Genomic DNA, 14723 nt, shown 5'->3' with positions numbered 1-14723 from the left:
TGTTTACCGGCTTCTCACTGACCCGCCCTTCTCTGCTTCTGATTGGCTAGTAGTCCTTAACTAGGAACTGAGCATGTGCAACTCCCAACAAAGATCATTTAGAGACAAGATGTATCACTCCACAGCTAAAACGAAGCCTTCAACACAAGAGGAGCAATGTGCAGTATCAAAAAAACAAAAAAGGTGTTTTATTTGAAAATCAAACCATGTAAATTATAAGGGGTGTGTGTGTGTGTGTGTTAATGTGTTTTTGTGTGTGTGTGTGTTAATGTGTTTTTGTGTGTGTGTGTGTGTGTGTGTGCGTGTGTGTGTTAATGTGTTTTCGTGTGTGTGTGTGTGTGTGTGTGTTAATGTGTTTTCGTGTGTGTGTTTTCGTGTGTGTGTGTTAATGTGTTTTCGTGTGTGTGTGTTAATGTGTTATCGTGTGTGTGTGTGTGTTTTGCGTCCAGTCTGGCTCTACTTTGCTGTGGCTGGCTAGTACTTGTTACTTCCTTGTTATTGGATGCTAGCTGTGAGTTCAGCTATGCCCCTAGGGTGGTAGAGATCTAGCGATCCTAGGTACTCCCTCACCTGCTACTTACTAATTGATGAGAACTGGCAGACAGTCGCTCTTTATACTTCTGATTCTGTAAATCATGTACCATCGTTTAGTGCAACTCTCACTGCACTCTTGTTATTATTTAGCATTCAGATTGAAATGCATTATAAAAAGTATTTATCTTTTGTCAGCCATCAGTGTATCTGAGTGGTTTAGGAGCTTGCCACTTCTGGGATTATTCAGATCCAAAGGTTGTCAGTTTCGAATCATGCTAAGAGCATGGTAACCAAATTCAGCAAGTTGTACAGACGGTGAAGTCTGTGGCATTTGATCCAACTTCAGGTTGTGGCGCTAAAGGATTGCTGGAGCAGCAGCTGACAGCTAACAGCTTCCAGCTCTCACACGCATTTTCTTTAGGAAATGCACATTATAGTTTTCCAGATTGTCTTTGTTATGAAATAGGAAAGATCTGATTTAGTTAATTTGCCACAGTGACACTAATACTTCTCAGGGCCATACATTAACATTATAAGCATAGGCTTTTCATAGTCATTTTAACTGAAATGCTTTCATTTTAAATAATTTTACCTACTCTGTTGTCTTGTAGGCTACGGTTCTCCAACCTTTGGCAACAAATGGGCGAGTGTAGTCCGTTCATTGAAGAAAGTTATGGTTATGAATATATGATTTGCTGAGAAGCAATTTGTTATGGAAACGAGGGGTTAAATTTAATTGCATCTCTGTAGATACAAGGATCTACAGAGATGTATTATTAGTGTCGACAGAAAAACCAGTGGAACTAGCACCCAATCACAAGGACCCACCAAAGTAACGAGCTAGCCAATCACAGCATGGTAGGATGGGACTAAAGTGGAGAAAAAAAATAACGCTCTATATGAGAGTGTTTATTATGATGTTCTCTGGTCAGGGAACATATGGAGTTATGTTGAAATGTGTGACACTATAAAATCTTCCTGTTGTAATAATCTTCTTTATTATCATCAGCTGTGTTTCCAGTCACAGTCTTTGGGGCAAAGCACTGTTCAGACAGACTGTTCAAACACGTTAACCATAGGGATATCCATTAAGAGTGAACGTGTTTTCAGCATTCAAAAATCTGTGATTGTAGTTTGGTGTAGATGGACTGGATTTTACTTTGAGTATAGATGTTCTTTAATTAAATTAGCATTTTATTGAACTCCATGGTGATTAAAGCTTTAGCCGCTACCATGTGAAAGAACTACACAAACTACACTGGGTATGTGGATTATACAGAACAAATTAGTCACCCATGCAGGATAAAGTATTCATGTTTTTGTTTTTCCAGGTGTGTCCACGTTCCTCATGCCTGTTAACCAATGTCCATCAAGCTCTGAACAGTGAGAATCCCAAACAGCTCCTGATGGCCGGCGCTTTTATTCCATATTTTGCTTCTAATGCTGTTAAATATCTTGACCTGTGTTATTTTTGTGTTGTTTCTCCCTCTGTCTGCTCCCCTTCATCCAGCCCAGTCCTTGGTTGTAGCCCTGCTGAGGGGTGTTTGGTTCTTGTGGCGCGTGGAGTACTTCTCTCTCCAACAGCCATGTCGGGCTTCAATCTGCTGCATCTAATAACCAAGAGCCAACCTGTAGCTCTGAGGTCCTGCAGTCTTCCCTCAGGTCCACTGACTGGGTGCTGTGTGCCTGCTGTGCTCTACCTCTCTTAAAGCCTTAACACCTGGCTGGTGTGTCAGCATGTCTTTATTGTCCCTGTCTGCGTGTGTTTTTCAGTTCTGTTCTTAAATTTGATCGGTCCTCGGAGAGAACGGGGATCAAATGTTTGCAGTGAAGGATGCTTGAGAGCTCTCAAACTGAACCAAACCTGAACTGAGGTGGCTATTAGGCCTCAATCATTTTTACAACAACCCATTTGTGTTTGTGGCAGTGTGTCAAACAAACCCTTCCAGGCACTGCAATTATGATACTGAATACTTGATGAGATTCTTGCTCATTGTTGAAAAAATGTCCAGTTTTATTTTATCCTGATAATCTTGGCTCAAGATACAAAGAAATATAGTCAAATACAATACACAGGAGGCTGTACAAACAGATATTATATTCCTCACAAATGACAAGGTCCCAGTGCGCTCACTTTTGAACCACATATCTCAGTGAAATCTGGAGCAAAAGTCATTTCTGTATCCGTAAATCCAGGGGCGGGCACTTTCCAGAGAACCTTTTAACCCTGTCAATCAAATGAGCACATTTTGAGAGAGCAAAGAGCTACAACGTTTGCAACTCCTAAAGCATTTTTCTTTGTGACTTCAAATTTACTGATACACATGTGTGACTATTTTCTACAACTACAAATCCCACTGTCACAGGTGCTCAGTTGCTCCAATGATACCTTCATATATATCTCCCTCAAGTTCAGTATCCGTTGAGTTTGTAGCTCTGCTCACATGCGGCTGGCACACAGCTGAATTATCAAGTGCTAACAGAATAATCAAGTGATTCACTGCTTGGCTACCTTGCAGCTTGCATGCTCTGAGTGGTTTTGGCTTTGTTTAAGAAATGTACTCTTAGTGTTAAAAGGTTTTATTGCTCATAGGTTCTTTTTCTGTTTTGGAAAAAAACAAGATGTAGTTGTTTTGTTTTTTTTTGCATCAGTCAGTTATCCTTGCACAGTAAGTGTGTCTGCATGATGAAGCAGTGACATTTCCCTTATATCCGAGGAGAAAAGTGTCAGAGCAAGTGTGTTCAGAAGTTGACGCTGGCGCTGCAGAATTGCTTCAAGATGTACTTACCATGTCTGAAAAAACCACATGTAGAAAATAAGAGAATGAAGAAAGAATCTTTACGTTCAGAATTCTGCAGATACATTTTACACATACACAGAAAAACACCCAACAAATGCACGTAGAGACGAATCAGGCAGAAACCCACTGATAATTACCTTATCAATTTAAACCCTCCAAGAGCTGAGCCCAGATAAGAGTTCATTATGCCAATGGCGCTTAACCATTGCTGGTAACAGCTCAACTCGCCTCAACTCTCTTTTGGTGCCCCGTCCTCTGTTTTCCACTGCTGATATAGTACAAACATAATCTTCAACGTGACATTTGTTGTCTTGCAATCTCTGGCTAAACTATTAAAAATGGCGGATTTGTTCAGGACACCCTGTCTGGCGCGCACGGTGATGATGCAGTGAATAATGACAATTCTCTCTGACCAGTCAGTAGTCTGCAGTGTTTTCACGTCCCCTATTTACTTAGCTCACTTGAAACCTCGACATGAGGTGATACCAAAAAAAAAAAAAGATTTGCCAAATGGAAAACCAAAAAATTAGTAAATTGTGAGTTGAGCTGGTACCATCTGGTGAAAAAGGGACTTAACTGCCCTCTAAGACGCACTCCCACCCGTCTCACAGCAACACCAATCATAGGAAACCAAACTATAACGCAATGTAAAGAAACTTGAACCATAGAAAGAAGAAGCTAAAAGCCAAAGTAGCCCAGAATGTTCTCTGGCCCTAAAAGAGATGGTGAATCAGCAGAATCTCTCTCTACTGTCAGAGACAGATCCTAACCGGGTACTGACTCAGTGACCACACACTGGACATCAAAAAGGAAGACACTAAAAATCATGGCAACCAAAAGAAACCAGAATATATAACATAGGAGAGGCTGAGACAGAGATGCACTTCCAGCCACAATGTAAGACATTCACTTCACCTCAGCTCTGTAATCTCAGATTCCAAAGAACTAAATGAGCTCACGACATTAAAAATACCCAAAGGAGACAGAGTATATTGCTGCTCAGTGTGTATCAACATGCCACAACCTGAGGGCCAGTGGGTGACCTAGATACACTTTTAGAGTCATAAAAATAAAGTTGCAGTGTTTCATAGTTAGTTGTATTTTTAACAGCAAGTTTCTATTTTATTTTGGTTATCTGTGTATATATTTATATTATTAATGGCATAATCCTGTCTTCTCTTTATGTACAATTTTAGATTTTATTTCACACTTGCTTCCCACTAAAACCCCATTGCATTGAAATGGATAAGAACATAAAATATTGAATCTGTCGATGTTTAAACACAGTGGAATAAAAATCCGGTGATATAAAAGTATGAATGTCCAATATTCTCAGACAAAAATAAGTCTAATGAAAACACTGTTCATTTGTCATTGTTATACTGTATCTTTGACCCACCTGCTTTTAATTCTATTTTCTGTCTGAGCATGATGTTGAGACAGAGGAAAAATGTTATATGTAGAAAAATATCTGGACTTAAGTGACAGTGTTAATACGCAGCTCTTTTTCCTTCCTGGTGCTATCAGAAAGACCTGCATAGTTAATATTTCTTGTCCCCCCTCCCTCACCTTGCCCCTCAGGAGCATGTAGGACTAAGAAGACATGGCCAGTGAGCTTCCCTCAGGAGGAGCTGAGGAAACGCCTCACGCCGATGCAGTACCATGTTACCCAGGAGAGAGGAACTGAGAGGTAGCACCAGCTGTGACCACCAGCACGTTTACATTTAGTTGTCCCGCTGTGCCGTTTAGGTGTCGGTGCAGACACTTAAACGGCAGAATTATTATAGGTCAGAATTTCCCAGTGGAAATTTCCAGACTGTTTTCGAGAAGGTGGGTGTTGGTGAAAAAGATAGTGACATAAACATAATATGCAGGACAACCAGCTCCTTCTTGTGGGTTTGGTGGGCGGGGCTTAGCGGTGCAATACAGGGTTTTGCATTGTATGTTCAGTTGTTACAAGCAGCTGCTTTAATCTGTCTGTTTCCATCACAGTTTTGTAGTAAGGTGATTTTGAGACAAAACTTAGCATAATTTAGCATACAGTATTTTCCATCAATACAGTATTTATTGTTGCACATGTTTAACCATCACTTATTTGTTCATCGTGTGGAGCCTTTCAGTTTTAAAAATGCCTTCGTTTTCCACAGTGCCTTCGCTGGAGAGTTCGCACACCATAAAGAGGAGGGGACCTACACCTGTGTTGTCTGTGGGACCCCGCTGTTCAGGTAAGAGCTGCAGTGGTGAAAGAAGCATTCAGATCCTGTAGTAAAGTAAAAGTACTAATACCACTCTGTAAAAGTAGGTAAATAAAAGTAGGCTAGTATTTAAAGTAGTACTGAAAGTAGTAAACTGTCCGCAGTGACTGTTATGCTATTATACATATGTTCTATCATTAGATTATTATTCCTCACGCATTCATGTAAAATCAGGACTTTACTGTTGTAGTTGTTGAGGCGGTGTTCAGTATTTAACTGTTTCGTATCAGACTGCAACCAATGATGTTTTTTAATATGGAATTATCTGCTCATTATTTTCTCTATTAATTGATTGATTGGTTTGTAAATAGTTTGAAATGTTACCCAGAGCCCAAATGGATCCCTTCATAATGCTTGTTGTGTCCAGCCAAACCTCAGAAGCTGTTGGGTAGTTTAATTTATAACAAAACATCATATTTTATAAACTCTTCATATGTTTTGTGTGAAAATCTTGGTGTGTGTGACGGTGTAAATTCTGGCTACATGACAAAATCTTGAATTGAAAAACTGGATGTTGGGGGCCATAATACTCCACTACAATATAAAGAATAATGTGAAGAAAGATTAGGCAGTATTTTTTTAAAAACATGAAATAAGCAATTATTTTCCTAATTGCCATTTGTGTTTCTTTTTGTAGCTCGAACACCAAATTTGACTCAGGATCAGGTAAGTTGAAACTCGTCCAGTTTCTCACCTGCAGCTCTTTTCTCCACTCTGCTGTCTTTACAAGCTGGCTCTATTTTCCCCGAGCAGGTCGCATCTCTGAAGCTTGAAATTCTTTTTTGTTAATGTCAAATACTGACATTTTCCAATAGCTGACCCAAAACTGACTTCTATCTTTCAGTCATTTCTCCTCCAAAGTCTGTAAATTAGAAGAAGGCTAGGATTTTCTCTCTAATAATTTACACTGTTCAGGGAGATGGATAGATAGATGGGTAGATAAGACAGCATGCTGCATACTGTCATTAGATACTAGTAAAGTACAGCCACAGAGTACAGTATCTGTTACCACATTGATCATACAGTAAATGAGCTGAGGATGAATTTTCAATCTGCTGTCAGCACAAAAAAAGTTTGCAAAACAGTTTAATAATATTGAAAAGCTTCTGCTGAAGAACAGACTGTTGGAAGATTCTTTGCTTGACGGTAAAGTTAAAAAGAACTCACTGTTGACTATAGATTTCACACGGATCTCCTGGATGAAAATCAGGTCTTTCACTCCTCAGTGAGGAGGTTGGGTTCCCCCAGAGAAGTGAGAGTAAAGCTTAGCATCTATGTGGAAACATGACAAAAACAAATCCTCAGAGCTGGTTTGTCAAACTCATAGTGGGCTAAGAGGGAAGACAGTTAAGGAATGCTTAACCTTCACAAACACATCTGTTCATATACTTTGGTGGAAATATGTAGTACATACACAGCCAGACACAATGTAGTGCAGTCGTTCCGTTAAACAGGACAGAGAGCTTACAGCCATGCTAGCAGCTCTGTGAGGCTGAACTTAGGCACAGCAGCGGTGCTTTGCGCTAAATGCTAATATCAGTATGCTAGCTCACACACAATGACAGTGCTAACGTGCTGATGTTTAGCAGGCATTGTGTTTACCATGTTAACCATCTTAGCTTAGCATTTTAGCATGCTAACAAGTACAGTCGAGGCTGACGGGAAGTTAGTTTTTCAAGTATCCGGTTTGAAACCAAAGTATTGGGTACGTTATCATTTTGACCTGAGGATAGCGCTAGATGAAAAGCTAGAGGATTACCAAAGTTATTAGGATTCATCGTCTGGGCACCATGAATGTATGTACCAAATTTCATCCATCTTGTAGTAATATTTCAGTCTGGCCCCAAGTGGTGGACCAACCGATCGACACTACTCTCTGTTTTCCTTCAGTGTAGATATTCTATTCTATTTTTTTTTTTTTTTTTTTTCAAAAGTGGAGGAGATAAAAATATAATCCAGTAAGACTTCACCACAATGACAAGAATCAGCCTTCTCTGATTCAGTCTTAACGGAATGTTCACATTTTGAGCTGATTGGATTGCCTTCGCTCTGCTGGTGTACTGGTGCGTGTCCAGGCCTGTGTGGACACAAGCATGCAGTAGTCATTTCACATGTGTAAAGAGGTTAAATTTTTTCTCAGACACACAGTATGAGCAGTGCAGTCTGATGAGTTATCACTGACCTCTGCATGTCACTGAATCCCTGTGTTAGCACCTTGTTAACACGTTACCATCATGTGTTCAGGTTGGCCGTCCTTCTTTGACCTCATGAAGGAGGAGTCCATCACTCTGACAGATGATTTCTCCTATGGGATGCACAGGGTGGAGACCACCTGCAGCCAGGTACACTACACAGCACTGCATTGCACCCTCACGGGTCCTGATGTTTACTCCTTTACCAGTACAGACAAACGAAGAAATAAAAAAGTTAATCAAATGTGGATTTTCAGGATCCAGTAAAACGTCTGTCCCCATGCCCAGTCCTATATTTGTTTTTGTTTTTTTAATCATTCCTGATACACACAAAACCTGAGTGACGAGTGATATTAGGACATTTCTGATTTAGCCCAGGGTGTGATCTGAACAGCCAGCACTGACACAATCACTTTTAAAACAACCAACAAGATCACAAATGGACGTGCTGAGCGGTACATCTAGGCCAAAGAGCTGCATATAAGTCTTTCCCTTTTGGTGTTTCAGTGTGGAGCTCATCTGGGACACCTGTTTGATGATGGACCAAGACCCACAGGGAAACGCTACTGCATTAACTCTGCCTCATTGGCTTTCCAGTCCAAAGACTCAGCCTCCTCCATCGCCACGGCCGAGGGCGGAGCTTCCAGCAGCTCAGTGAATGATGGGAAGACAGAGCTCTGAAAGAAAGACCCAGGAACCCCAGCAGACTGATGAGCGGGCCTGTGTGGGGAGTCACATGTATAGAATAGTTATGGGTTCTGTGTGTGTGATTCACAGTGTAAAGATCGAAGAGGTGGTTATATTGCGAAAGGAATGAAAGCACTCAGGCCTCAGACACAGACCAGGGAAATATTGTCTGATGTATAATCTGTCACAAGAGAAAGTGCACGCTTCCAAAATGCCATTTTGTAGCTACAGTCAAAGCTGCAAAACACACCGCGTCAGCTGATTGCCTTAAAGGGAACTTCAGCAAAAGGTACAAGGATGATTTATTTATCATTTTACAACATGTAAATGTTGTATGACTAGATGACGTTATAGTTCCCTTTATGCTACTCACAATAACAAACGTATACACAAAAATCATATACAGCATATGAGTGGATAAATAATAAGTCATAGAAATAAAACCGGTCGTGCGCATCCCATGCCAGTTTGATGTCTCCAGTCAGGATGCTTTCTATTCATTCAGTTCAGTTTTATTATATAGCGTCAATTCATAACAGAAGTTATCTCATTGCACTGTTCATATAGAACAGGTCTAGAACATACTCTTTGTAATTTTATTAACAGAGACAGTTCCCACAAGTTATATTCCTCTTCTGTAAAAGTTAACAAGTACTTAGTATAGAAACTGTGCCTTCCTAAGTTTCCCTAAGAAATACAGCCATATCTGAGCTTTCTTCACCAGTGTGGAGATGTGAGATGACCATGTCAGGTTCTCTGTGAGGCTGATTCCCAGGAACCTGAAACTGTGTGTTTCTTCCTCCTTTTTCCTAAAAGCATTATTTGTCAACCTGGGTGTTATTCTCAGATTTTTCTCCCTTATGAACTGCAGTTTGCCACAATAGCCACAGGGAGTTCAAAGAAACGACACTCTGTGTAACCTTCGGCAACATTCAGACGAGATAAGTGCTTGAGGTGATTTCTGTTAAGTTGGCGTTTTTAATAGGCTGGCTTGTGCTTCTTCTCGCATGATAACATTGTTCTTGCTGGAATCCACATTCCCCGGCTGTCTCCAACAGAGAGGGTGAAGAAAATGTTATCAACCATGGACATGATGGACAAAAATGTAACACCCATGTTGACAGATATCATAATTTCCCTTTCATTTGTTAGGTCTGGGTAAATTAAACATGACTGAAGTGCTGTATAGTAGACACACAAACACACAGACATATATAGATAATATAGAACCTTTGATATTCTAACCTAAAAATATTTTATTAGAGTATATTTTTGAAGTGATATTTGATACTGAGAGGTTGATTTAATGAAATTGCCTATGCAAGGGCTCCTGTCAGCTGTGACAGGTGGCATCTTATGATGGACAAATAATGTACTGTGCCTTTAGGTCACTTCCTGTATTTGCTCCCTCTTTAGTTCTTTGCATTTGGAAATCATTTGTTCACAGCTTGCATGAAACCAGTTAATGAATGAATAAAGCATCTAGAAACACTGTATGACTTTCTTGTTCCATTGTTCTCATTTAAACAGGTATATTCAACTGAATAATCTCAGCTCAAGGTCTACATACCAGTTTCTTTGGAGCTTTTCATCGAAGAAATCATCCAGCCACTCTGTAGCTATGATACCAGAAAAACATTGTTTTTTTGAAAAAAATTGTTGGCAGGGTGCGGCTCCTTTAAATAAGATGGTAGCCCTTATTGGGGGTCTCTAAAATATTGACCATATTTCTGTTTTCTTTTTTCTTTATCATCATGGATCATGCGTAACTAGAATTCCATGTGTTTTCTTTAACAATTTCCTTTAATGATCAGAGGCTGCTGTCAGTGCATTCTGACTCATCTGACTGGGGAGTTTTTGGCGTTTTCAATAATAAATGAAGTTATGCTGCTGTAGCTTGTGCGTAAAAGCACCGATCTACCTTATAGACAAGTCGTTTTTACTGATTACTAGTTGTATTCCATTTAATTAATATTTGTAATGGAGAGGATTCATACTATTTCACCCATCCCCAACCCTCTCCTCGCTATTGATCAGAATGTTCATTTTTATGACAAAGACCCAACCAATCTGCGGTTATAACAGGAATATTTTAATATAACTAATTACTCTCAAATGACAGTAACTACTAATCTATAATGTATTACATTTTGGAAATAACTTACCCAACACTGGTCCCTATCAATGTAAATATAACTGTCAGTGTCTTGTCAGCAGCAAATTAGTGAGAGAATAACATAAAGCAAAAGGTGGAATTGTAGTCTGTCAACTGCAACATAGTATTAGGGCCACATTTGTGTGGATTGGTGGTGGGATTTATGCCTGATCACAAGTGTTTTCAGCTTGTTTTGGTTTTCCACCTCCTTGTCTCATACAGTATAGTCCCAACGATTCTATGTCTGTCAGACGGTCTGAAGGATAAACTACTAGGCTCTATCAGCAGAGCAATAAGGTGGGCACAGCAAAGTAGGTTTATATATATATATACCCTGGACAGGTCGCCAGTCCATCGCAGGGCCACACAATCACTCACATTCACACCTAAGGACAATTTTAGAGACACCAATTAACCTAGCCTGCAGGGAGAACATGCAGACTCCACACAGAAAGGCCTGAGCAATCGGGGTTTGAACCCAAGACCTTCTTGCTGTGAGGCGACAGTGCTAACCACTGCACCACCGCGCCACCCATCCAGAATGTCCGTATCACAAAAAATCTTTACAGAATTACAAAATTACAGAACAAAGCTAGCAGAAAAACAAGGCTTGACAGCGGACTGACAAGGACCGAACAGAACTCAAGACTCTTTATACTAACACACACACAGGAGCAGGGAGGAAGGAACGGGTGAAACACTTTAGGGACTAGGGATGAGGATCATTAATTTATTTTTGATATTGATAACATTTTGGAGACTGCTTAACATTCTGAGTCTTTATCGATACCACTACTTTTTTATTATTTGGTGGAAAGAAGGGACTCAACAGCTGGAGTTGGCTGTGTTCCGACCCAAAGACAGTTGTAAGGTACTGCATTTTGCTTTTAACTGATGCGCAACGCTGGGGTGCTTTTGCATTGACGTTGAGTCATCGCATTACAATTCCTCCTTATCTTTGACCTAGCCGTTAAGTGCTTTGCATGTTCAGCCATCCTAGCAAGCAACTAGCTGACCAAATGAGGAATGAAGTGAACGAGGGCGTGAGGAAACGATATGAGGAAAATCTGCAATGTGCAGTATGACTTGTGATAAATAAACAAATGATGAAGAGGGCGTATAAGTAGTATCCTAGTAAAAGCTAAGCTACGTGGTAACCCAAGCTAAACAGTTTGACTACTGACAGACAGCTTTCAATTTAGCTTGTTTGTAAAAATTGGCTAATTGCCAAGCTAACGTTAGCATGCTGTGCTTGTGTAAAACATAGAGGATGAGAGACAGAGCAGATTAAAATATCGCTTTCTACATGTTTACATGTTTATGCTTATTAAACTGGTGTATTGATACATTGTTGTCTTTTTACTCGCAAAGTTTTTATTGCACATGCTTCATGGTCTGCATCGCAACTGGCCTCTGTGTGTGTGCATGTGCAGGTATGTGTGTGCGTATGTGTAGGAGTCCACAGAGAGCACACACAGTCTGCCGGTGTGGCCCCGGGCCCGTTTAAAACCGCATTTTGGTGTCCATCCCTAAATAACATAAAGTTAAATCCAATTTGATATAAAGGTTCAGTGTGTAATGTTTAGGAAAATCAATTGAGAGAAATGCAATATAATATACACAAGATTGTTTTCAGTGGCGTTATAAAGACCCTTTTTAATGAACCGTTGTGTTTTTATTACCTGAGAATGAGCCAGAAGTGAAATTTGGACAAGTGGAGGACCACACGTATAAAGGGTATACGTTGATGTCACTTCCCCTTCCAGAACACGCTGGACTGAGTGACAAAACATCTGTTACCATGGCTGCGTTTAGCAAACTGGGAGTAAAACAAGTGACTATTTGCTCAAATTAAAGGCAGTCGAACTCGACAGTGATCCTAACTGCTTACCAAAGAACCAGTGGTCCAGCTCTTTCCCATTTTAGATGTGTTGTTTGTGTTTTAGCAGATTTAAGCTAAAACTGCTGCTTGTCTTTCAGTGACCGTAAATGCGTTCTGTGACATCATGCGTATACCCTCTATTATTTAGCACAAGAGCGTGTTGGCCACCGTAGCTTCTCCTTTGTGCTTGCAAAGGGAGGGGTGAGCTTTGAGTAAGCCTTTAGTTGCAATTTGCAACCCTCACCACTAGATGCCACTAAAACTTACTTTGCATTTTATCCAAAGCGACTTACAATTGCTATACATGTCAGAAGTCGCACACCTCTGGAGCAACGAGGGGTTGAGTGTCTTGCTCAGGAACACAAGGGTGGATGGGTCACAGTGGGGGATTGAACCCGGGTCTCTCACACCAAAGGCATAGTCTTATCCATCCAAAACTGGATTAAAAGGAAATCAACTTTTTTGAAGAAATAAAAAGGTGCATAATCACGTTATAGATGGGCTGTTTTTACTGATTACTAGTTGTATTCCATTTTATTAATATTTCTAATTGAAGTATAAATGTTGTGAAAGCCTTTAAGCACTGTGTCAAGTGCCTTCTGGTTGGAGGAAACAGAAGAGGCTCTGATGTGGAATGTACTCTAAAATGATTGCTGATTGACCAGAAGGTTAAATGTGGTCTTTATCTACATACAGCTTAGTGCAGCGCCACAGCAAACCTTATCTCTTGACCTGCATCCTGTTGAAGAGAGCAAAGGGTTTCCATTCATGCATGAAAAGTCCATGTTTGCATATATATATAAGACAAGTGGTAGATTGCTGAGGTAGACCTTCTGTCCATTTCAAATACATTACCCTGCAGCACGTTGTTTCATCATCTAAACAGCAGTGAAGGGTAGTCACTTTTTAAACTGTTATGCTGTTTGTTTCTTCTCACATGAAGGATTCTACTCATGGACAGGTTATCAAGACCATGGGCTCTGGGCAAGAATGGCCCCTCTCTCAGCTCAGGATGTGGGTCAAGTAACACAGCATGTATTATACCATAGTCGTGCTGATTGTTCTGGTTTGTCACCATACCCTTTTTTTAGTTCTGTTTTGCTCTTTACATACATTATTCATCTTCATGGGTCAAAATAAAAACCACACATGAATAATTTAAATGAAGGATCACCTTACTACAAAAGAAAATATAATTGAGAATTAAATCTACTGCACCAACAAAACCACACAGCAAAACAGAGCACCAACAGCAGCATAAAAATATATATATATCCGCTTTATGCCTATTGTCGCAAATTTGCATCACACCTCTTCCTTTCAGACTGCAGCTGAGATAGCGTTTGTATTCCCCAAATGCCTGTTGGTGCATATTCGATACATACCTGGGAACCTTTTGCAAGCCCTGGTTTCTCGTTCTCGAAAGTACAATATTTCCCCCTGAGATGTAGTGGAGTAGAAGTAGAAAGTGGCATGTAAAGAAAATATTCGAGTAAAGGCCTCTCCTGATGCAGATAATGTACTATCACAGTGTGGATAGAGGGATGAATATCAAGGTGAGCCTTAATTAGTTCTATAATATGTAATTTGCACCAGGGAACTTTATGAATCTGATCATAGAGTCTCCAACAATTCAAATCTTTCTGGTGAGCTTTCTGGTGGCAGACCACACATAGTCCACTCTTCGAGCAGGAGGCACATGAGGAAGGATTCAACCAATGTGAAACAGGAAATACACCACAAAACCCTACAATCATGACCCCGGTGTCCTCTTGGTGATTTAGGTGATGTTTATGTGTTGTCTGCGATGAGCGTGCCTTAACTCAAGGTGAGCTGCCAACAAATTAAAGGGGAAATCCACATAAAGTGCCACAGATGACAGGCCACCAGGAAGCCTCCACGACAGCTTTGGTGCTTCTTGGCATATTTTCTCTAATACCCAGTTCAGACCGACACAGTGAGGGGTTGCTCCCAGCATGGCTTAGCCTGGGTATGTCTGCCACATTGAAAAATACCAATGCTGCAGAAACAGGATACAGAAAAGAGGGGTTTGTCTGTCACAGGAAATGGTAATACTGATGACTATTTGGGATAGGGGACAGAGTGGAAACAGATTTAAGGAAGGAGGAGTGATATGATAGGAGTTAATCTTAAAGCAGAGGATGTTTGAAATACATTATCTACTCATGTTACTCTTGATTAATTAAGAGGTTTAAA

At 40.3% G+C, this 14723-nt stretch overlaps 1 protein-coding gene across 5 annotated transcripts in view; it reads left to right on the top strand.

The window, feature by feature from the left end:
• The window catches only part of msrb3 (methionine sulfoxide reductase B3), a 20863-nt gene extending 10902 nt beyond the window's left edge, over positions 1-9961 (top strand). For 2 of the 5 annotated variants that reach the window (XM_046071858.1, XM_046071856.1), the window contains exons 2-7: positions 2050-2196; positions 4917-5025; positions 5483-5560; positions 6228-6256; positions 7835-7932; positions 8290-9961. In XM_046071858.1, coding sequence (XP_045927814.1) covers positions 2050-2196; positions 4917-5025; positions 5483-5560; positions 6228-6256; positions 7835-7932; positions 8290-8463 — 635 coding nt within the window. In that variant the 3' untranslated portion in view covers positions 8464-9961. Of the gene's footprint in view, positions 1-2044; positions 2197-4916; positions 5026-5482; positions 5561-6227; positions 6257-7834; positions 7933-8289 lie in introns of all 5 variants that reach the window. The other 3 variants (XM_046071860.1, XM_046071859.1, XM_046071861.1) reach the window with 2 other exon arrangements.
• Positions 9962-14723: the final 4762 nt, after the last annotated feature.

This window comes from Micropterus dolomieu, linkage group LG16 (assembly GCF_021292245.1).
Source record: "Micropterus dolomieu isolate WLL.071019.BEF.003 ecotype Adirondacks linkage group LG16, ASM2129224v1, whole genome shotgun sequence".
Taxonomy (NCBI): Eukaryota; Metazoa; Chordata; class Actinopteri; order Centrarchiformes; family Centrarchidae; genus Micropterus; species Micropterus dolomieu.
This window is presented reverse-complemented; position numbering and strand designations above follow the sequence as displayed.